The 26,017-nt window shown below is 36.1% G+C and overlaps 1 protein-coding gene across 3 annotated transcripts in view; it reads right to left on the minus strand.

Moving 5' to 3' along the window:
- Window positions 1-26,017, minus strand: part of ZNF385B (zinc finger protein 385B) — a 138,917-nt gene that overhangs the window by 26,563 nt on the left and 86,337 nt on the right. For 2 of the 3 annotated variants that reach the window (XM_074145174.1, XM_074145173.1), the window contains one exon: window positions 12,510-12,620. In XM_074145174.1, the coding sequence (XP_074001275.1) occupies window positions 12,510-12,620 (111 nt within the window). Of the gene's footprint in view, window positions 1-12,509; window positions 12,621-17,341; window positions 17,369-26,017 lie in introns of all 3 variants that reach the window. The other variant, XM_074145172.1, reaches the window with a different exon arrangement.

Below are 26,017 nucleotides of genomic sequence, written 5' to 3' on the forward strand. Positions count from 1 at the left end.
GCGAGCCATGAAACAAGTCACATGTTTTTTATAAAAAACAACTATAACATCTAAGACATTTGAATTCCATAAAGAGTGCTGCCATAACAAGGAAAACCATTTTAAGATCAGCCAAAATAGGCATTACAATACAGTCACCTTGGGACAGCAAGTAATAACAGTTTTATCATATGGTAGCGTGTAAGTGACGAGTAGAAACAGCTGGATCAGGCAAGAGAACAGATAGTGTGTTGGAGTCCTCACAAAAATTATATGCACTGTTAAAACTGATAGAGAACTGCCGCTAAAATAGAGGAGTGAAGTTCATATACACCAAAGCTTCTTAAGTGATTATACAACCTGTGAAACACAGCGCTTCTCATCTTGAAAAGATAATGTATGTGACATGTTGTGGCTGCATCTTTTCTTTTATAGGAGATTTCAGTAAGCAAGCATTCAGTAAGAAAGGCTGCTAGGTAAGTTTTACTTTTAATTCCTCTGAAATTGTTTGGTTTTTTTAAAAAAATTTTGTTCTAAAACTAGTAAAAAGTCTACTCATCAAATGCTATCAAACTATTTCTTGATTTTAAACCCCTTGAAATATTATCACGTGTACAAACACAATTTAAGGATTATAAAGAAACAACTGAACAGCTATACCACCACTACTACTATGTGCACTACTTAAAGGGACACTTGTCAACTTCTGGGTTGGACCTCTTCAGTTCTGAATATGGGTAGAGGAGCACAGATCCGTTCACACCCTGTTAAGTTGATGGGCCTCACACAGGCACAGGAGTCTCACCCTCTCTCTCTCCACCCCTGTTGGATTTTGTCCACTTCTCTTAAGCTTTGCTGTTGCTACATGATGCACTAGAAGGAGTGTTCACCATCAACAAAATTGAATACACTGTTCACATGTTATAGTGTACAAAAAGTGAAGCTGAAAATTGAGATGTATATATACCTTTTCTGTTGCAACACTTTTAACTTTAAATAATAGCAAGTACAAGATTTTCCACTCAAGCATTCTCAAGTTGATGATGTCCCTTTAAATATTTGAACTCTATGCTCTGCGCATATGTATGCTGTTGATAGGATCATATGCTGCCTGAGGCCAAAGCTATAACATAAGAGACATAAGTGCACTCAAGAGAAAGACTTAGTAAGTCAATTCCTTGATAATAAGCCTTTCTGCTGATATTTGCAATAATAATGCCTGCAATATCAGTAATAACCTACTACAGTCTTTGATTCCCTTCGTTCAATCCCCATGTAGTGTACATGAGACCTGTTGAGAACAAACAAGCCCAGGCAGAATTAAAATTAAGATTTCCATAAACAGAAGCAGTCTCATGGAAACATGCTGAACTGACTCAATTTTGATTTAAGTTTTGTAATTATTATAATCTCTTTATTATCAAATTCATAGTTGTACATTATAAGGCCAAAAGGTATTGCTATGAACATCTAAGTAGGGCTTCTGAAAACACCAGCCTTTTCCAAAACTTTGAACTAATCCATATTCCTTTGGGGAAACAAAATTGTCTAGCCTTGATTTTAAAGTAGCTAAAGATGGAAAACGTACCTTTGGTAAATTGTTTCAGTGTTTCACTTTGTCAGCTAAGTACATACGACTCATTTCTACACTGAATTTGTCTAGTTTCAACTTCCAATGGCTGGATTTTGTCAAACCTTTGTTTTTTAGGCTCTTTCAACTCACCTCTGTGAGTAGAAACACAGATACTCTTTTCAAACATGAAGTTAGAGGAGTATTCCTTGAGGTACTGAAGCAATGTTTCCTAGCCACACGAGCAGTTTTCTAACCCTTTCAGATACACCTGAAGTTCAAGGTTGCTTATTATCCACTGTGGGATAAATCCTTTCATTCAGTTGCCTTTTGGTAACTGAAATGCAATATCAACACAGGACTGTATTTTATCTAACTGTGTTACAAAAACATTTGGAACTTTCTGGAGTCATTGTAAGCGAAAGAAAAAAGGACGACTGTGGGAATTTGAGACTGAAATACAAGTTGTGATTATTAATGCACTGATCATCACTAACCCTTAGTTTTATAAAATATTTGCACAAGTATCACGTTAAAGGCAAACATATTTGCTGCAAGTCCTACTTAAAACTTGTTTCTGACGCAAATACAGCACTACAGTACAGGTTATGAGCTTTGTAACATACACCATTGAAATACTAAACATATTTTTGAAATAAGCCATGACATATTAAATTTTCATTTTCAGTGAAAACAAGATGCCGAACATTTATTTTTCATTTGGTCTGATAATCCAAAGGAAGTTCTATACACACAAGGTTTAAAAGTCACATGTATTAAAGAAAGATAATTCAACAGTTTTAATACAATACCCCAATAAAATATAAAAAGAAATTAAGAGTAAATACCTTAGGGATGAAATATTTTAAATGGATACTGAATGCACTTTTTGATCATCATTAACATTAACTAAACTAAGTACAAATAATTCATGAAAATTCCATGCAATCAAAACAACATCTGAGAAAACAAAAAAAGTTAGAAAAACCCAAAATAAAGATATATAACATTAATGAATCTCTTTGTACTCATGTGCTGTGATGCTTTTTAATTGCATAATAATTTATTCCATTGTATAGGGCTGCATTTACCGTAGGGATGAATCAACTCTACAGTAAAATAGTTTATCTGTGCCACAATTAAATATTATCGGAATATTTTTTTTTTATTTCAAAAAGATTAAGTTAAACTTATTGCTTATATAACTGAAATTAAATGTCTTCATTTAACTTTTATTATTCTAATTTTAGGTTAAGGAGGACACTCTTTCAAAAAGTGGAATAAGATCATATTTCATATGAAAGAACTCTCTATGCCTAAAAGGAAAATCTAATTTCCACTTGGTCCTAAAACTGGCTCTGGTTTACTAGCTTGATATACACATTGTGACATTTTAAAATGGAATCTTCCTACTTATTAGAAAGTATAGAAAGTCGTCAAGTACTGGCTAGTAAGACTTAATGAAAAGGAAAAGCTTTAAGCTGCAATAAATGTGACATTAAATACCAGAATGCAAAAAATACCTTTGTATTGACAGGCCAAATTCCACAAAAGTGTTTGTGTATTTGCCTGGCATTACTTTTTGATCAACAGGGTGCATATTTTAAGACATGAAACATATGTCTAAATCTTCAGAAGATCAAGGCTTAGTGAAAAGGTGCATTTTGAATTCAGTTGCAAATAATTAAGAATACCATCAACACACAAATAAATATGCATTATTCTCCCATCATTTTTCAAATTTGAACACCTTGAAATGGTGGAAGGATGCCCATCCTCTCTTTAAGCAATCTAGATTTTCAGTTTCATTCACAGTCTTTAAGTAGTAAGTAAAAAACCCCAAGTAATTAAACCTTATGGGTTTTTTGTTTGTTTGTTTAAGAAAACTTTCTACGCTATAAGGATTAATGACTTGATTGTAAGAAAGGACAAGTTTTTCCTGTCTTAAAAAAAAAAAAAAGAGAAAACATTTCATTGAGACACACAAATGATCCAAGTGTTGCATTTTATTTCAAATCTAAAGTTAATTTCTACTTTCAATTTGAAATTATTGTTTGAAATTTAAGCATCAGGATTTTAAACTGTGAGACTACATATGATACGTTAGTCTTATATGCTAGATTGCATCTAATAAAACATCAACAATGCAAATCTTCACCTTCTACATATAAACATGCTTCCTAAAATTAATGCGAATATCATTAGCATATCATAGTGCTTAAAATAACCTCAGTAGTTTTACTTTGTATAAACTTAAATATGTGTATATGTATAGATATGTATATATAGAAAGACATAGATAACCAGGAGAAAAACAGATCATACAGATTCATTGATAGTGGTATTACCTTTAAGGAAACTTTGAAATTCAGGCAAGACTGCAGTACAAAAGATTACAGAAAATTATCCCTGTCAGGAGCAATGACTGACAGTGTACATGAAATCAGCACTTTCATTTTGACAGTTCACAAGTGACTGAGTTTTAGAATCTATTTGGTGTGTGAATGACTAATTAACTGAATTTATTACTACATAAAGAGACGAAATATTAACCTACCAGATCCCTTCAATGACAACCTGATGCAAAGTTTGACTAAGTCAAATGGTTCAGTGTATGTGTAGGATCAAGATTTTTTCCAGGTTTCTTTAGGATTAGCTGATGTAGCCCTTCAATAGGTCTTGACAGAAATAAGACCACTGGACCGCCAACACTTAAGCTGAATGCTTGAATCTGCTACCACGTTATCCAGCCTGACAACTAACATACAAAATTAAATATATGTAGAGCAGCATGACATTAAGAAGGAGAAATACAGAAATAAATGGAGACTCTCAAGTATCCACATGGGAAGTGGGGGTTCATGCCATAACTAAATAGAACTGAATGTGGTGGCTCCTAGTCCTATTTCTTCTCCTTTGCTACTGCATCTTTTTAAAGCAGGAATTCCACCCTGGATGGGAAGTCTTCACAACAGCAATTTTATCTCAGATGCTGTATTCATTTGGTATTAATACAATGGTAATCTCCAACGAAAAATAGTTTGTTGAAAATACCACAAAAGCTTCTGCCAGTAACAGTTCAACCACATAGACAATTTACAACTGGAAGACTTAACAGATACTGATAAATAATAATCCTGAATACTTCTGCTCTGGAGTATCTACAAAGATAAATTCCTCCTGCATACCATAAGAAGTTTTACATAATTTTAAGGTAAAAAAAAATCTAACATGTCCTAGTTACAATTATAACATACACTGTAGAAAGATCACCTCTCAACACCTATGTATCTGCCCACTTCTATACATCAAGCTCATTCCATTTCCAGGGGGCATATTATTAATACAGAATTTCCTTATTTTGTAATTATTTCAGAATACTTACAACATCCTCATAGTATTTAGGTTTTTATCCTAAATTATCAATAGCTTGGATTACCTAAGCCTATTTTGAAATCAATAGAATTTGTGTCTGAAAGATATAAATAAGGCTTAAGTAGTGCTGGAAGTTAAGTAACAGTATTCTTGTAAAAGCATGGATGTAAGCAAGGTTGTGACTTCCAGAATTCCTGATAACTACAGAATTCCATTATAACTACATAGTCTCAAGTACAAAAAAAAAAATTTTTTTTTTTTTTTTGCAGGTAAAGCTCTTCGCGTGGAAGTAGCTAGGCTAACCATAATTGCATTACATTAGGCAGTAAGGAGAAATGGTTTAATGAAGCGTGTGTAGCATCCACATGAGAGCTCTCCTGGCATGGCTGCAATGGCAGCGGTCCTGTTTGAGAAGGCATCTAACTACAAGATTGGAGGAGCACAGAGGTATTTATATCTATAACATTGTAATTTCAATTCACAGCAGGTCCTGAACTGTAAAGCTCTCTTTCTTAAAATAGTAAGAGGTCTATCAAATGTTTGATTATATAGTTTACCTGTTAGAACCGTATTGTAATACTATGCCTATTTAGGTGAGGAGCATATAAATTAAGAAGAATTTAGACTGGAATCATAACTTTAACAAAAATTACATGAAGTGATAAATTAGGAAGTGGTGTTGAAAAATTAATTTTTATCTCATTTGATATTAATAGAATCATAGAATGGTTAGAGTTGGAAGGGACCTTAAAGATCATCGAGTTCCAACCCCCCTGCCACGGGCAGGGACATCTCCACTAGAGCAGGTTGCTCAAAGCCCCATCCAGCCTGGCCTTAAACACTTCCAGGGATGGGGCATCCACAACTTCCCTGGGCAATCTGTTCCAGTGCTTCACTACCCTTACAGTAAAGAATTTCCTCCTAATATCTAATCTAAATCTCCCCTCTTCCAATTTAAAACCATTACCCCTTGTCCTGTCCTGTTAATAGCAGATGTAATTGAAGAAATCTGCAAAACTGAAGCATTCATACATTTGTTATACCAAAGCTATGCATTATTTTTCCAATTTTGTTCTCAAGGGGTTTCTAAAGCTTAATTGCTCCACGTAGTAAGGTAGATTACTATTGAAAAGGACACAGAAAAATCAAAAATCTGTGAAGATCAGCCATGTCATAAGGAGTTAAACTCATTAAAACTCATATTTTAAATATCTAACCAAACATACTTAAAAGTGCTGTTAAATAGTTGTTATTTGCACAGAATTTTCAGCATGTTATAACCCTGTACCATATAATCGTGCAATATTTCTGTCATGTTGGAGCTAACAACTTTTGTCATTTTGTCAGTTCTGTCTACAAAACAGAAAATTACCTTCACAAGTTCTTGAGATTTATGCTTTTAATTACCTCCTATCCGCTTCACTACCCTCCATGCCCAAAGAATCAATATAAATAGTCTTATTTATAGGGAAAATGTAAAACATTTGACAAAAGACGATGACAGTTCTGTAGATTTTTATTTGATGCTATCGATTATTTTGTGTGTTATCTTTTTGACAGCATGTGTGATTCACTCAAATTTGCAAAGTTAACATTTGGTAATACTTGCCTAAACTTCAAAAATTTGCCTTCTGGCTTTTTAAAAAGATGATCACTATCATCACATCATTTTTATTAGCTATAAATGCATTCAACAATAAGATGATCTTCAGCATCTCTTAATGATGAGCTGCTACATCTGCTTTTTCTGATCTGCCTACAAGGTGTTTTTTCTTGATTTCCGAGTCTTCACAGGTGACACCAAAAAAAAGCAGTACTGACTTACAGTCATCGCTCACAGACTAACACACTGTGCCAACACAAGTTCGCTTCAATCAAATGATATCCTATCAACAAGATGGTACCTACCAGGCTGTATCACAGCCAAAGAGCTTTCTACAAGAAACAAAATGCAAAGAGGGAAGCAACTACTTCTTTTAGATGTGATCAAGAGATGACTAGCTGTTTTCAAAAAAAACACCAAAAAAACCCCAACACTTGGACTGCTGGCATAATATATTTGTGTATTTGGAGTACAGAGAGGTCTGGCTGCTGAGGAAAGGGACTGGATTATCACTGACATTGCTGTCTAGTACCCAAGCTCCAAAAGCTCTGTGGACTACCAATAAAAATAAGGAGGGAGAAGAGCAGAGAGAATTTACTGGAACGTAAGGTGACGATTCATAGATATGGAGAAAAAAAACAATTCTGCAGAAGCCAAACAGGTATCCTTGCAACTGCAACTCACTTTTCCCTTATGGCTGCAAGCTACAGTGTCAGATGCCATAACAGAATATAATAGACATCTCTGGGTCAATCTGGCTGAAGCTCCACAGCTGCTGGAGGGAGTTACAGAGCCTACAGAGTAGCTGCAGGAGATGCTGCAGATTCATCTGGTGGCCAGAAGGAATGAGAAACAACAAGCCAAGAGTAAGCAGAGAAGGAATCTATGTGGGATAGAAAACAGTCATTTTTCCCCTTGCCCTGTTGCTACTGGAGCCTCTTATGGGTATCATAAGGATTCAGCAAAGTCACTCAAGCTGCTTTTTGTTTCTGCTAGAATATCTGTAATATGAATAACTAACATCAACAAGCCAGACCTATGTAATTACTATGAATCTATAGTCCACATAGATATACCACGGGTTTCGAAGGTATCCCAGAATTCTTAAAAGAAAAAAAAATTTTTTTCAAAGGCTAAGCTAGATCTTTCTCAGCATGTCTTGCTTCCTCTTGGTGGAATGCAGTTATGTCCTTTGCTCTGGTGGTCTTTAAGCAAGCGTAAAATCTGACTCACTATCACAATCTGTTCCATGAAGAGGATGCTTCCTCTTCTGCTGCATGATCTCTGGTGGTAGTAAACACAACTGAGATATTTCTCATTTTTTCTGAGCTGGATTATAACACAAGACTGTAGCTTGGACTTTACTGACACACTAGTCATTGCTGCACTGGAACACATACTGTTTCATCATCATATAGAAATTAAAAGGTATAATGGTGCTAACAGATACTTTGATGCAAAGATGGAAACACCTATGTTTATTCTAATATACTGGAGCAAATGCAATTGTAACTATTAATGGATGGGGTGGGTTTTCAAAAAAAGTATGTTCTTCTGCATAACAGAATAAATGTTTATGCAGTCTGAAATAAGTATCTCATTGACTATTCTGACTAATCAATCTCATCAACTACCAATCCTCATAACGCTATCCTTCCTAAATTGAGATTTCCAACTTAATTCAACAGCAATTGACTCCTGGTATTTACCATCATTAAAAATTAGTTTAGGAAAAAGCCCTTTTCTCTATTCCCTTCTCACTTGTTTTTGCCATTTCAATTCCTTTGAATTGTTGAGAGCTCTACTAACTTTCCGGTATTCTGGTATCATAATCTTGATGTCAATTAATTTCCTCCTATTAATGTCTTTTTATTGTGTGTGTCTTTTCTATGTCACTAAATGACATAGAAATGTCTTTTTTTTTAATGTCTTTTCTCCTCACTAAATCCTGCTTCCCCTCTCTGTCCATCCCCCATCCTGCCCCCCACCCCAGTAAAAAAAAAAAAAAAGAAGAAAAGAAAGGAAAAAGAAAATAGAAGGCAAACCTAATGAGTAGGAATTCAGTTCTAGAAAGAGGCACCCAGTATATTTTGGGATGTCCTCAGGTGTCCTGCCTGACCTCCAACTGCTTGTCCTCTGTCAGGTCTACCAGCCTGGTATGGATATCCCAGATACCTCAGATACTCAAATGATGAGACACTTAGAGTGGGATTACCTGCCTAAACCTAAGTATCAGCTAGAGCATCTTAACTAGATCATGCAAAAAATATTGTTGAAGCAACCTTATCTCTGTTGTCAGGTCAATACTGCTATTACAGATAAAATTTCCATTCGAGGACTTCAAAGTTCAGGCTATTAAAAGAACTTTAGTTTGGTGTTACTTCACAGAGATGGCATTTTATTTTTCTGTTTCTAAGACTTTGGATCATCTCTTCTGTACTACAGTTTTTCATGGAGTTGACAGAGCTTGGAAGTGGTGGTGAAAATGTTTGTGCCAGAATTTATTAGCAGAAAAACACAACTTCCAAATTGACTAAACTTCAGATAATGAATTCTAGAAAAGGACAGATAAGAGTTTGGTAGCGAATGTCAGTATGATCAAACCCCATCGTTTATTTTTTGGAAGAGGACAAACAGATCAGGCTAAAACTGGACCAAATTTAGAGTTTGTATGCAGATGTTTTCTTCACGTTGTACTTTTAAAAAATGTTTTAAAAGAACAGAAGACTAGGAGATACTGAAGAATTCAGTTAGGAATCACTTTGTTTAAATTATGATATGGTAGAAGAAAAACAGTATCATCCTAGCAATTTTTATTTTTCAAGCTACAGAAGGCATCGCTTAAACATTAGATACATTTACTCCCACATTGAAGACAATCTATTTTAAAGTTTCCCTCCACCTCTGATATCAGACTTCCTCTTCCTGCAGATAGCTGCAGATCCCTGTCTCTGCATTTGATGCCAGAACACTCTCACCAAAGCTAAACCTGCAGACACACTAGCAGAAGAAAACTGAAACCTTTGCAATTTACTGTATTAATTTAGTGGGAGGTTTGACAACTATAAGTTGACTACTGTGAACTTTTTGGGTCTATTGATCCAGACCAGTGGGTGTCCACGGTGTAAGAAGATGATTGCACGCAAGGAAACCAATTTTCTTCTTCTCACAGATCAATATCCACTGGTCCATATGTTACTCATGCAAAAGATAAAGCACTACCAGAATCAGGTCAGAATCTTCAAACACCATGCAACTGAAATTCATTTAGGAGAACAAAAGTAAGAGTAATACTTAAAAGCTTACTTCTGTCATTTTCTTTTCATTTACTTGCATAATTTAGGTCAAAAGAAGTTGAAAAAAAAATCCGTCAACAAGGAGCATGTCAGCCTTGTAGAGCTAGAAGAAACTGCAAGTGTGAAATGACTGTACTACAAATTTCATTCTGCAATGTGCTATGCTCAAGGTTTTAATGCAGGCTTATCACAGTTTGAGGCCACATGAAAGGCTCTCAGTATACTCTTAGGATGTTACATGGTGGAACTGATTCATTGAAAGTTTCAACCATTGCAAGGTTCACAAATATCTGACATTGAACACAGGATGGACTGTAAGGACCATTCCACTCCCTAAGCATAATTTCACACTATAAAGGGACCAAAAAGAAAAATACAAGCAAAGAGTCTAAATTTCTATTTCTGTTAAGGAGCTTTTAACAATCTAAGAAGGAACTATGTGAGTCTGCAGAGCTTAGTTGAAAGGCCATTAGCATTACCTCAGTGAAATTATAACAACGCAGATTATGGGGGTGGTGGTGGTAAGAATAATATCTGAGTTAATAAGATCTCACTCTCCTAGAAAAAAAAAAAAAAGCAACACACACTCAGATAAATAACTCTTAAGGTCAAAAGATGGAACCTGGAGGAAAGATTTAAAATCTTATGTAAGCTTCCCAGGAGAAACTGAACAATCCAATGAAAAGCTAGATAGCTTTTAAAACAGAAGTGTTATACTATGAAAATTCCTTTTCCAAATATTCCTGTCTGTTGTGGTTATCAAATAGCCATGAAGCTTGAATTTATATTTAAGTATTTTCTGGTATTACTAACACTACTAGAATCTCAGCGCATTCTAAAAACAACTTTCCAGGTTGTCTGTGAATGTCCTGGTAAAGCAAACTGCTGTAGAAATTAAGGAACTGCATTTAATCACTAACAGTGGCACAGTCATAATGCTTCGTCTTTTCTTACAACCATTCATTACAAACGGACAATGATATATTCTAGTAACTAGAACTGAGCATATTGATCACATTTAGAAAGGAGCACGACACCATATGAATACACCCGCCCCAGAGAAAGAAACAAGGCTATAATCTTCCATGTTTTTGTGATGCCTCTATTGAAAGCAGAATACGATATGCACTTTTTGTTCTACTTTGTGGGTAAGTCTAGATAGGAAAAATTGCTTGGCTGGCAGATGTACAGTGATATAATATTTCAGCTCTTTTTTTGGTTTTGAGCCACTAAGTTGTGATTCAACCCATCTGCCTGATGTGCTGCTTGTCCACCTGAACGTCAGTGCAGACAAAGTGAATGACTCCTCTAGGGACAGGACCCATCATCAGAGAGACCCTGACCTCAGGAGAAGAGGGAAGAGCAGGAAGAGGCTCAGCTGCCTCCCCGGTGACTGAGAAAGGTCCAGCTCAGAAGCAAGATTCAGATCCATGGAGCCCAGGCAAATTTGTATAAACTTTGCTGATTCCTTGTTTTAATCAGTAAAAATAGGTATCCGCACCAAGTATCAGAGCAGAAAGATTTTTTGACCTTAAATCTTCACCTTAAAGAGGAAATATAAGTGAACTAAATTTTAAATAATGACTTTTGAAATCAGTTAACTTATTGGTTAACTAAATCAGTTAAGTAGATATTGCCACTTCAAAGAAAGTTTATTAAGCTTGTCAAAAGACGTCAGATTTAGAAATCAATTTGAAGGTAGGATAGCACTGCTTCAAAATCCTTACCAGCCTAGACAAGAAAGCCAAACTGGGGAAATCACTTTACAAAACACTTTTCAAAGTGGAATGGTAGAGGCAGAGAAAATTGGAGTAAAAGGCATGGGTGCTTCACTGCAAAACTCTAGGAGCACTAAGTACTCAAACGCTTTGAGGAGGTATCTGCAAACTATTTCTTAGACTGAAATTATAACAGCAAAATATATAATATTAACACATCACTTAAGGATTTGTTTTTACACTTGAGATCAACAAAGAAAATCTAAGAATTTTTGAGGTTTTTTTATTAGCTTAATGACATTAGTAAGCAGTCTCCAAGAACATATACATAAAGTATTGAACGTAATAATTTTCCTAGACACAGTTTTCTTGAATTCCTTTAATTTTCAAGCTATTTGGGAAAAACATTAATTGGATATATATATTAAACGTATCAACCAATGTATTGTTTGGTAATGCATTTTTTCAAATTACACCTCAGAAAACAGTTTCCTTGAACTTTACCGTACTCAAAAAGACAGCCAGAAGTAAATGTTCATATTTATTCAAAATGAAAGTTACTGGAAGAGTGGCTTTATCAGAAGACATATTATCAGCAGGGATGGAGAAAAAACAGCAAAAAGATAGTTCTTCTGGAAGAGGAGTGGCTATGACATGGAGAACTCACAGGGAAGCTTTTCTGTCTGCTCCCCCTAATTTTTTTTTAAATTTTTTTACAAAAAGAACATTTCTTTTTGCAGTAACTCTTGAAGGCACATGGGATATGATCAATTGATGTGGCACTGGATATCGTGCCAGACACACTCAAGAAAATCAAAGAGCTCTATGGACTTCCACCTCCGAGTGGACAAAATATCAGCCCAGCAGGCTGAGCAGAATGTAGGCAGAACTGGCATGATTTGTTTGGGGAGGTTTAGATTAATTATACCTAAAGTACCAAAAAGAGAAAAAAAAAAGTCAATACTCACATCAGAATTAAAGCGAAGCTGACAGACATTACAGGAAATTACTTGTTTCTTCTTTGGGGGAATGGACACTCCAAATGTATGGTTTATGACTGCTTTTTGCACAGGATCCATCTGGAGAACAAACAATAATCAATTTACAACTTTTCAGGGCAATATACAGTACAGAAGAAAAAAAACACTTTTTGCTAGGATTTTTTTCTTTTCTTTACCTTTTTGAGATAAACAGGAGGAAATGAAATTTAAGCTCTCACAATAATTAGATTTAACACAGGTTAGGGAATTGGCAGCGTGCCAGAGCTTATGAAGAAAAGGCAGCTCCATTGTTGCTGCCATCCCCAGGGTACCAGATAGTTCCTCCCCAACCAGGCACATCCTCAGTGCTGCAGGGCCCCACTATTGTGTCTGAATTGCAAAGAGCCCCCTGAAACCCTTCCCCTGTCACCTGCTGATCCAACAGACATATAACGAGAAATCACTTTTGCCCCCTAACAAATCACTGTCCTTTATCTCAACTTGTTTTTCTGTTCAGTGATAGATATTAGCATTTACATGGAAAATATTCTCTCCTGGAGACCTCCTTGTGAGAGGAGGTCCTTTGCAGGCTCCATTAGAAACACGACTTGTTGGGAAAAAAGGTCGCAATCCCCAAACATTTCCATGCAGAACTGATGAGTGATATGGGAAGGCTGAGGTTCAGAGGAGCACACAGGAAGTGTCTGTACCAGGAAAGGGTACTCAAGTGACCACGCTTCAGAAAACATTTTAACACTGTGAAAAATGTGAGATAAGTGAAGCATCAAATATATTAATTCTAAATTTCACTGAACATTTTCAGGAACTGGGAGCCTACTACATCTTTGCTAAATACCAGGACTCCTGTTGGTCACAGTTTAGAATATCCTCAAAATCACAGAGGGTTTTGTTGTTAACACTGCAGGAGCTGGGGAATGGTACTGGATGTGAAGGAAAGGGAGTTTATAACTGCGACTCTGTCAAGGCCTCCATTAAACATAATATGTCATTTTTCCTGATGTGGCATGGATACAGATTAAAATTAATTTCCTGACTCAAAAAGATTTGGACATATTTTTCTAATTCAAATGAAATATTTTCATAATTCAAAATCAATATTTTTCTAATTCAAATCTGGTCTGATCTCACAGCTGATCCTGTGAGGTTGGACCAGATGACCTCTGACGTGCCTTCCAACCCTTTCAAATTATCCCATGAGCATCTGTGCATGTGTGGTCCTCTATACTTATTTAAGATGAGAAATTGATTCTGAAGAGGAGAGGGCAACAAATGGCAGCCTACAAGAAAAACTAAGAACTCATGTCTCAACTTTGTTTTTAAACTAGCTCAGGAGAAAATAGTTCAATTTGTTACAAAGTTGTATTTTTCTGAAGCTTTCTTTGCAGTCACAGTGATGTTTTTTTTTTCCTTTACAGTACTATTTGAAGAAATCAAACCTGGGTGTTTAATCCTGGGTCATCTACATCACATAGTTGACACTAGGCTGATTTACAGAAGGAAGAGACAAAAGTTGAAGTTACTGATTCATTGGTTAAAGAATTATAATAGTTAATTAGCTACTTCCAGACTTTCTAAACATGAGAATAAAGACTGTAATTTTCCCTCAGCACACATTTAAGCTTCCGGAGAAGCCTGCACTAATGTGGATTTTTTTTTGTGTATATGCACACACACAAATACACAAATTCAACAAAAACATATTGCATCATATCTGCCTGAGAAGACATTCTCTGATAATCTACTACCCAACATTAAAAACACACATAACACTTTTTTTGGACTACAGCTACATCAGTTTCTTGCTACATTCCTTCTAAACCAAATGCATGTTTTTGTAAATGTCATTGCTAACAAAAATTTTCTGGAGAGATGATATAATTTTTATCAGCTTTTTTTCAATTACATACTCTATTTCATTGCCATACTAAAACAATTACAAAAGTAAAGACATCTCATCTAGAATGAACTACTTTAATTAAATGACACAGTGTTGTTGCAATGAATGTGATAAAGTCTAAAAAAACCCTAAAATAAACATCCTTATTTCCTGTTTTCTCTGTTTCTTGAATGCAGTGACAGTAAAAAGTTTAAAAGCTTAAAATATAACAAAAAATTCTCTGACTTGTACCATTTATTGCATCACCCTGCATAATATATCACAACTATACATGCAAATTAAAAGTTTTTTGAGCATCCATTTTATAATAGGTATGCCAGTCAATATATATTATTAAATTTATAATATATATTAAAAGATTGCTGCATCATTAGGGAATTATTTTCTTTTTCTCAAATGGAAGACATTTTGCTTTTCAACTTAACTACTAATTGTTAGATCAGGTAATATAGAACAGAAGAGTAATGCTGAAAAGTACCTCAACCATTTGAAGTGCCTGAGATTGGTGAAAAGAAATAGCACAAATACCCACTATCGTCTGCAGTTCCGTTTAAAAAAAGGAAAAAGGGAAAAAGAAGCAGTGATCAATGATTCCTCAGTGCATTCCAGGTAACAATCCACAGCGCTAGCATTAGGCAATGCAGTTCAAAACCATATAACGCAGACTATATACAAAGTCCCATTTCAAACAGATGTAGCAGCACAAGGACAAAATCTACACAAATAATACAGCTCACGCTGCCTCCAGAAAGTACCGCTCAGGATCCCCAGGGGAACGGTTAATGATCCTTCCCAAACTGGAGCCCTGCATGTAGTCTGGTCATGATTAGAATTCAAGAAGTGCAACATTAACAATTAATAGGTTTTAAATATATCAGAAACTGGGGTGGATTACAGCATGCTGGAAAAATAAAATAGTATCTCTCTGTTAGAAGATTAATGCTGCAGGGTAAACTGATCTCAGATCACTACACAAAATTACCCTTTTCATTGCAGGGAGGGAGGGAGTAGGAAAGAGGGAGAGAGTAATTTGTTGAGGTATATATTAGGAAATGACGCAGCATACTTTGCCCAGTGGGGAACACCAGTATTTAAAAAACAGTTCTATAAAACAAAATTATAACAGAAGCTAACATCTACCACAAATGCAAATAAAAATCTGCACTATGCTGTTTATGCTACAAGAGGAATTAATAAAGCAATTCACAGTGCTCTGGTAGCCATAACTAAGTTTAACAACCTTTTAGTATTGTTCTCCTATTTCATTTGGTTTAATAAAAAGTTAAATTTGAAAATGTCTTTCCAACAAATTTGAAGATACTATCATTTTGCAATGACTCTCCTTAAAACCACCCAAACTATTGAAGTGAGCAAGGATCAGCAGAATCTAGACAGATTTCTACTACTATTTCTTCTATTTCCTGATTTCAGAACATGCAAACATGAGAAATACTCTGCAACTACCGAGACCAGCAAAAATGACCTTCAAAGCACTTAAAAAATGCAAATGTAGTAACAGACAATCCAAAAGCACGGAACTGCTAACCTCTACTGAAGCTCCATCTAGCTTATCATTATATCACCCAAACAATCACCTGTAGTTATCAAGAGAACAGGAGCAACACAAACATACATTGTATTTCCCCCAACTATTTTTACAAGGTTCACATATTTTTCACCAAAACTTTTCCAGAGCCAGGTGTTTTCTGTGTATTTGGTAAATCTCAGTCACTTTCTCTTGTATTGAGTTCCAATGCCTACAATCTGCTGTGTCAAGAAATAATTATCTTTGTTTAAATGTAGCTCTGTGCAACTCAATTTTGTAAGACCTTTACCGCATCCCAAGTTAACTCTGTGTTGCTCAGTCATTCTGTGCATGGAAAACATTCCATTCCTTTGAGCATCCTTTTTGCCCTTCTCAGTTCTGCCATAATTTAACAAATTCAATGAAATATTTTGAAGACACAGACAGGAATCATATACAATACTCAGGGTGGATCAGTGTTGAACTCTGAATTGAGGTTTTCACGGAATCACTATTATAAACCTGAGATCTCACTCCCAAGTGTTAATGGCAAATTCATAGCATATTACTTTCTATATGAAGTTTTGTGAAGTTTCCCTTTATGTTTCTCTAGATGGAACTTCAACAATTTATTGTCTGGCTTCTCAGTCTCATGAAGGTCTTTCACAATGTTTTGTTTTTATTTCGTCCTCACTACTTTGGAGAACTTCACCATAAGCAAACTTCCTCAGCTCCCTTACCTCACAAGTATCTTCTTGGTATGCAAAGATCCTCTTATGCCAGTTTAGTTTTCTTAAAAATCTTTGCCAAGGGGTTTTGTGAAAACCCTTTTGGTAATTCAAAATATGTCAATTAAAAAAATCCTTATTCACATGTTTGTTGGCCCCTACAAACAGGTTTGTAAAGACAGATTTATCTTTAGAAAGGAATTGTGTTGACACTTTACAGGTAATTTACAGTATGAGGTATCCTCTTATACTACTCTTATTGAGGTTTCTATTAATTTGCCTGGCAAAAATATGCCACGTCAAAGCTTATATTCTCCATGGAATGGGTTTTAAAAACCTGCATCACATTTGACATGTTTCAGTACTCAGGTACAAAAGCAGTTTTATATGAGCTGTTACAGATTATCATCAGTAATTCAACAACTTCATTCTTGAATTCTCTTGCATTTCTTGCTACCTGAAACTCTGCCTGTCCTGGTACCATGGATTCTTCTGGTGCCTTCTGGGAACTGATCTAGACTACTAAGAGACATCAAAGTAGGCACAGGAGGCAAGGAGAAAAAAGATTGAGCAAGTGCATCAGAATTCCTTTGGTGAAACTGAAGTTCTGGTTATTTTAAAAGATCTCTTTACACATAGCAGACAGCACAAACAAGAATTTGTGAGCCTCAAATAACTTGCACTGATCCTGTCAAGAGGCAAATTGCTGCAAACAGAAAGGTTAGATATAATTTCTAAGCCTTTTGTTTAAATGAGGTGACACTACATTGCAACAAAAGCTGCTTTTTGTGATGTTGGAAATCCAGAATATTGTATTAGTTTTTGCACAAGTGCAATCTCCAGTTTAAAAGTTTGGGTAAACTCAGATGCATTGGAAGCTTTCGGTGCTTGCCTAGTATCCAGAGCTAAACTGTTGGTTACACATCTGAGGTAGTGGTAATGCACTGATTTATATTTTCCATTTCTATCTAATGACCTAATTTCTAAGCTTTCATCCTCTTCCTGATCTGCTTAGCTATTGAAGCATGCTAAGCAAGTGTCACACATGCTATTTGTACCACTCCAACAAAACTCTACACCTAAAAGCTCTCTCTTCTCATAACAGCAGCGTAACCTTAAATAGGAGTAAGGTTTAAAATTGTGACTGAGAATTTATGTCCTCACTTCAGTTACCTTTCATCATGATGTAACTCATGGGTCAAATCTAGAGTTGTTCTTTAGACAAACATTTGTAAACAGAATATTGTTAAGTTTAACTTAACCATTGGGCATTAGGAAGCTTCTGAAAAGCATGGCCCTATGGCATACTGTGTTGTTTTACTCTGATAAAGCAAAATTTTAAACCGTATGTGGAACAAACTGGTAATATAATCCAATGTTTTCCTCTGACAATCAAACGGAGAAAACAGTGGCATGTATAACCAGTGCAGGAGCAGCATCTAAATTAAATTCTGGGATTATTTTAAATTGTTGGACAACACTCATTTGTGTGCCATGATGATAATGATAATGTTGTAACAGCAACAAATATCCTATAGATCAGATCTTTTCAACATCCTTCTAGATCACAAGGCCTACAAGAACTCCTCCTGTGTTTGAGCTCCAGTTGTCAGGAAAGCTGAGCACATTGCAACTGTAGAGAATGACCATTTGTTAAAGTTTATCACAAATTCTGCCATGTATATGCAGCCTCCCACCATAACTGTATGTATTACAATGACTAAAAGAGTAGCAGAACTGAATATACATACTCAACAGAGCACATATTTAAAATCCCCAGCATAAAATCAGAAACATTAACATTGTGATGCAATGCTTGGCATATTGGCCAATGCAAACTAGCAAGAATCTGTTCTCTCCATGTTTGTGCTGCTTTTGTCCCAACAGGGAACATATTTCTCATTTGGCTAATGCTAAGTGTAATTTACTGTTCAAATCAATGCTGCGCTGTTATACATTTGCTTGCCTATTTTGTATCACCAAGATCACCTGAGTCAGCTCTACTGGTGGAGCTCTACCTAAAAGGACATTGCAGCAATGTGGATGTCAGTCTCTTTTCCCAGGTAACAAGCGACAGGACAAGATATAATGGATGGTCTCTTCCATTCTTCCTTTCCCTAGACTTTGCTTGAATCCCAAGATATTTAAATCACTTCAACTTAATGTCAAATATGTCAAAAGGAAGTTGCACCAGGGGAGGCTTAGATTTGATATTAGGAAAAAATTCTTCTCCAAAAGGGCTATCAAGCATTGGAACAGGCTGCCCTGGGAAGTGGCTGAGTCACCATCTGTGGAGGTATTTAAAAAAAGTGTAGATGTGGTGCTTGGGGACATGGTTTAGTGGTGAACTTGGTAGTGTTAGGTTAATGGACTGAATGATCTTAAGGCTCTTTTCCAACCTAATGGTTCTATGATTCTATGATGTGCACAACTTCCTTTTCTTGTGGGAATGCCGCCAATGCTTTGTGCATACCGGCCTTCCTTGACTTGCACAGAGCGTGTCCCCACAGAGATATATTTCTGTAGGGTGAGCCTGCAGTTCTCTAAACACCACCTCCACACACCTCTATCTCTATGCTCATCATAACATTTTGGGGTTTAAAAAAAAACAGGCAGATGTAAATGGCCAATAACCAAGCCAGGGGAGGGCTTCTGTCAGATTCCCAGCAGCTGATTCAGAGGCTTGTGTGAATGCTTGATTAGAACAGAAAGAATAATTAATTTACAACACTATGGAGTTTTTTACCATGCTCCTGTGGTCTAGCTGAGGATTGTTTTAATCACATTTTGTTGTTTAACAGCTCTCTTAATGTACTTACACATAGTATATTTGCACAGAGCATGAAATCTGGATCTCATTGAAATCAAACTCAACCACACCCAGGGCGCAATGAGTCCATGATTTTAACTTTTTTTTTTTCCTTTTTCAAATTCTGATGTCTTTCCCCAAGTGCAGAAAGACATAAGCATCCACTAAGAAAGAATCCAGACCACAGGGACTAACATCTCCCTTCCATTCCACATGGTTCCCAAAATACAATAACAACATTGTACTCTGAAGGTAAATCTTTCTGAATGCAACTTCTCACTGTGTTTGTCTCTCCCCCTCTTGATCAATTTGGCAGCAAGTTCCAGTTTACCCAAGGAAATCAGTAGCTGTGATAGCTGTGACCTACACACTACTACTAGTCAGCGGAATCAGCCTGGAGGCATTTTAAAGCAAAATAAAACTCTTGCTATAATTCACTTGCTAACATGTCAGATACTACAGCTACTCATGAAGAGTTGTTGAAATAACAGTGAGTACATGAAAAATAAAAAAGGAAAGAGACACCTTTGGATTTTACATTTCTACTTCATTTTTAGTACAAGACAACTAAAAGGACACCATGAGCTGGGAACAAACTTTTATGTCTTAAAAGAGGTGAAATATTAATAAGTTCAGCTTCCTCATTTCCCTTTTAGAAATTAAGGTTCAGCTAATTTTATTTTTGTAAATTCCCCATTATTTCTCTTAACAGTTGCAGGGCTGGAGTCCTGGACTCGGGAGACCGATTTTCTGTCTCTGGCCCCTACCAGTTGGGCTTCCCTCCCTACGTCCAAGTCCTATGGCGTAATCCAGAACCACTTGTTGTGCTACTCTCTTGCACGTTCCCCTTTTAAAGTAAAGCTTGGACAGAAAAATGAAAGAGGCGATGATTCTCTCTACGTGCCTGTATTTACAACCACACAGAATACTGAAAGCGACGTCTGCAGCAATCTGCAGATTTGTTTCAGGCCAGAAGGAATGACCACATCTGATTCATGACACAGTTTCATTCAATGGAGAGTTTCAGCCCTTTTTATTATGAAGTCCGATAAATTGTGGTCAACCAGAGCCTAAATTTTGGGAAAAACTTAAACAGATTGATTTAAAAGTTTCCCACTAAGTTAACTTACATCACTGAGAAGCAATGCTTATCATGTCTATTATAAACTGCTTGATCTAGTTGTGCTTCTCTATTAAAGGTCACCTTAATCTCAGAAACCTTCTGAATGTGTAGGCACTCATACACTGCAATCAGATCACCTCTTAACCTTCTCTTTGATAAACTAAGTTCCTTGAGCCTCTCACTATAAAAGTCTTCATTCATTTGGTTGGTTTTCTCTGACTCCTTTTCATATTTTCAGTATGCCATTGAAACATAGGTACGAAAAAGTTAGAACGATATGCTTAAATATACTTTCTCTTTAGCTACTTCATTACACCTTTTTTTTTTTGTTTGTTTTAACAAGAAATGCATTAATCTTCTTGCCTCAGCATTGATTGACTTAGGAAGCACAGCCGTAAATCTTTACTGACATGCCCATTTATCCATTTTGTGTGCTAGCACAAATAATTTCACCATCACATGTTCTTCTCTATCGTAGGATATATTCTGACCCAGCCTGGGAGATGGAGCTGGCTGAAATAGCACCAAACTGGGAATCTGATTTTGAAGTAGGCTGCTTTCAGTCAGGTTTTCACTTAGAAAGTCTAATTTGCAAGACTTTGTTGGACCAAGCTCAGGAGGCCAAGGATGAATTCCAGCCTTCTCAGTAGAATTTTGTTTCTTCTAAACCAGTCCAAAATCATGGTTTAGACCAACATAAGCAAAGGGAAAAACATTCTAAACTGTCCAACTGAACTAAAATCAGGGATTTTCTGATCTTTTGCTCTTCTGTCCTCCTTCGTATTGGCACTTCTCTGGCTTAAATCAAGAAACTCCTGATATTTGAAAGAAAATAAATATCAGGTAAATAATTCTAATCTCTCCCTACCCCTTTCTTCTCCCTGTATAATGTGATATGATTAAACACAGAGATCAAAAGAGAATTGAGAAAATAACTTTTAATACTCTTTTGCTGTTATTTTTTCAGTGCTGGGAATATTTCCTCTGCCCTTCCTTCCCTTCATCCATGGATATATTTATTTCATGTTAAAAATAATTTCTGGTTTAGAAAATCGTAATTAGGAGAGCCCTAGAAAGAGTGTTCTGAAAATGAAATACCACTGCTGTTTTAGAAATTGTCATGTAAAATATTATTAATATTTAATATTTGATTCCTGTAGAAAGACTTAACTGGAAAGAAAGAATTAGTGAGACACACCAAAGCAAAAAAAATCTGAATGGTCTCTGTTTCTTATAACGCTTATTCTCAAGTGAAGATATAAATACATAAAAGGATTCTGTTTGTAATGTGAACAACAACAATAGATTTAACCCTTATGGTAGAAAAATGTCAAATTTTCTGCTCTGTACAACATTAGAGATTTTTGTAGGTGAAATAAACAGAAAGCTACCGAAAAAAATAAATAAACAGAAAGAATAAAGATAAACAGAAAGCTACTGTTTTGGGATAATATAGAATTCCGCCCCATAATCAAATGGAGAATGAGGAAAAAAGCAAGTATCTGAGGTTTAATGCATTTTTATATATATATATACTAAATTGAATCAGCTCTAAGTCATGAGGAGGGTTTTTTTAATCCACCCAAATTATTCCTCTACCATAGTACAAGACTTCGTATCTGCAAGATGAACTTTTAGGACCATGACAGACCAAACCTGAGAAAAAAAGTCAAGCACAAACACAATGGCTAAACTAATACTCAAGGACTATGACAATTTCCCTTCCCTTTGTGGCTCTGCTGGCTCACAAGTTTAATTGTACATGAGTCATTTCATCTGAGCCTTATATTATTCATTTGTAAAATAGGGATAAAAATATTTGCAACATCACAAAAAGGCTGAAAGGTCTAAATAACATGTTTACAACTCTTGAGAATCATCTGATGGAAGATGCTATATAACTGCTATTTATTATTAAGGCTGCAGTTATTCAGAACACTCTCCTGTGTTCAGCTAAACAAAAAAACACTACCAAAAACATCTTGCCTCCAGATCCTGCAAAAAATAAAAACATACTACAGTTTGAGACTTGCTGAAAATCAAACCAATAGCATACTCTGAGAGCAAAGCTATTCTTGTCATGCTACCTATTACCATCTGACAGTAAAATAGTCTGGATAGGTAAAATAATATGAAAAATTACCTTCCGGTAGAATTCTGCCAGCAGACTCAAGCCTAGGAGTTTGTAGTCAGAAAAGCAGCTTAGATAACATGTGGGGTAAAAAAGAATCTTGATTTTTGCTTTCATCTTTGAGATGGTCCTTAGATATGACCCTTTTCTCTTGAGGGTCTGCTCTAAGTTTTGCTGACAGTTTTCTTGCTTCCAGCCTGCTCCAGATGACCAACACCACAAAGATGAATAGTACCCCATTAGGTAGATTTGAATTTCCTCTACATTTCTGAACTGTGCAAAGAGAGGTTAGGGACAATTTCATGGCCTTGATTAATTCTGTGAACAGGAGAGAATAAAGACACAAGAAGCCTAGTCTTCCGAAATGAATTAATATCATTACCTTTCACATACTGAAAAAAGAATCTAGAAAGAGGATGTTATATGTATCTATATACATTTGAATATAAATGTATAAAATGGCTGAATATAAACGAGAAGCAGATTAGAACCGAGAATCTCTTAAGTATGCTAGCTGACAGCTGTCATCTACTCTTCAGAGCAGGTAAGGCATAATAGACTTTCTTCAGTTAAAAAATAAGTAATGATTTTTCTGGTTTGGGATTTTTTTTTTCATCAGTACCACACACTACACAAACAGCCTTTAAAATGCTTTTGATTAAAAAGAGCTATATTTAGTTATGAATCTTTAAAGGAACATTCCATTTCTAAGTAAATCTGTCTAAACTTAAAATAGTATCAAAGTCTGTTGGTTTTGGGTTTTTTTGTTTGTTTGGTTGGTTTTTAACACAAAGTAAGGTAGAAACTTGTCTCTTTAACAAATACATGAGCAAGAAATGCAATCCTCTTTCTCTAGTGTTAACTTGGGGAAGCAGCTGAAGTTCATGGTATCTCTACTGTGAGACCAGACAGAGAAGACCAGTTTGAAAGGCATACATCTTCAAATCAGCCTTGCTCTGGTCGTTGAAATGAGCTGACCAGTGCTTCAAACCTGTCTATCCTTGGTTTCCAGGTATGCTAAAGACAGATTTCACACTATGACTTTAAATTGCCATACAGTACTTTTAAATTGTCATAAAATTGACTGCATCTAGATTAAAAGACCACTAGCTATATCCACATTCGGAAAGAAAGAGTACAAGAATTGATTCTTAGCTACATTCTTATAATTTATTAATTTATAGCTACTGCAGTAATTCTTAGTTTCTCATGGAACAATCCGATGAATTGTTCCGGGAGGCCAGGAAAACCAGCCGTGTACAACCAGGATGCTGTAAAAGCAGCGACTTCTGTATTCATCAGACACGTGGAGAATTTAGATTTCTCTAAAGGTGTTCTAGAATTTTGCTTAGGACAAGACTTCTAATTAGAAACTAGCACAACCTTTATAAGCACAGCGGTGCAACACACATGCCCTCTTTGTCTTAAACTACAATTTTGTGACTGCTTGCTTTGAGGGGAGATATTTTCCTCACAGTCGATTTGCAAAACATCCTTCAATGTTCTAATGTCTAAAATATTTATGGCTAACAACCCTCTCCCTTTAACCAGCTTCCTTTTGTCATGAACATACTACTAACTTGAGAAGAAAGCAGTTCAATGAAGGTAAAGGCTTCTTAGCTTTTCCCTGTGCTGACCAGGAAAATAAATAAATACCATCATATTGTCAGAGAGACTACCTCCAGGCTTTCAGTAAAGACAGGTGAAACCAAGGAACCTGTAGCTAACAAACAGATTTTCTGGAGGACACAGCAAATAGATTTGTATGCAGAAACTGTATTTCTTTATAGAATTAGGCTGATGACCTAATTACTTCTATGTACAACGATGGAAGTAGTGCGGCAATTTAGGAACCATTTCTCAAAAACCATACCATGGATGCTGGGCACCTGTAAAGCAGTAGGGAAAGGCTACTGCACCTCCTGATTTTGGTTTCTCAGCAGTGCATGTCAGTGCACTTTCTCCTTAGAGACTGGGTTTCCTATCTGGCTGCTGATCTGCGAACTGAGAGGAGGAAGTTTATCTATCCCATTCCTGTTAGAGAAAACATAGGAAACTTTAAAAAACAATTAATGGTTGAAGCAACTCTCCCTTAAAGCCAGTCTGTACTATTTTAAGTAAGTATTTTTTATTTTAAGTAAGTTTTTTTTCCTGAGAATAATAGGTAATAAAGACTAGAAACAAGGCAGAAAAGTGCTGATTTAGGCCCACCTATTGAACAGAGTTGCTGTTTGAAGAGATTCCTGAGAGGAACTAGGGAACCTGCATCTTTATGTTAAAATACCACAAACTGTACATGCTGTCAAAGATTGGTTGACAACTCTGCTTTTTGCAGCAATTTTTTTTCCATATCTAACTCTGTGTATCTTACCAGGTGCTTGCTTCAATCTCAATCCTTTTTTAAAGTTTCAGCTGAAATGCCTCAAGTATTTTATGGGAAAAATATACCACCTTAAATAAGCATTTTTCAGGGCCTCCAAAGGCTGAGAAGAATTCTTCCAAAAACTGCTACCGCAGTTGAAAGAGGTCTCTGCTGGTTTGCATCAAAGCCATAGAAAGGGCAAAGGAGCTCTGCAACCAGGTACAGTGAGAGGAGTCAGAAGAGAAAGCAAAGGCAAGCCACAGAGCAGAGGTCTGTACTGCCAGAATTTGGGCTTTATTATGTGGTTCCTGAACCTCTGCTCTCCTCACCTGTAAAGATCTGGGAAAGCACCTATTATTCTCTTTTATTCCCTTCATAGGTCAATTCCTCAGTATTTTGGATTATTTTGGCTATGACTTGGAAAACACAAACTATTATATTAACTAAAAGTGAAGTAGGAATGTTTTTAAGTGCTTGACACAGTAATAGAAGGCAAACCTGAAGTGCTTTTTGTGCCTGCGTGGCTACAAAAAAAAAAAAAAAAAGGTATAAAATGTCTGTAGGAAAAAAATCTTGCCATTTCTTGATTAAAAAAACAACCAACAAAAAACCCAAAACAAAATACCCAGCTACTCCACAAAACACCTCTCGTAAGTTAATTGCTTATATTTCCTTTCTGTGCTGTTAGTTAATGAGGGTAAAGTATAGCTCTCACAAAACTTCACCTGCTTTCTGGAGCAGAGTATTTCAGAGGGACAGGAGCAGAGCAGGTCACATCGCTCCAGCACTTTACAAAATGGAAAAGGGGAAATCAGAGCACATGGACAGGCTACTTCAGTCAAGAGGACCACAGATAACATGTTGGCAACATCCCATTGGCGGCATCTGTAATTTGCTCCT

Source organism: Numenius arquata, chromosome 3 (assembly GCF_964106895.1).
Source record: "Numenius arquata chromosome 3, bNumArq3.hap1.1, whole genome shotgun sequence".
NCBI classification, from domain to species: domain Eukaryota; kingdom Metazoa; phylum Chordata; class Aves; order Charadriiformes; family Scolopacidae; genus Numenius; species Numenius arquata.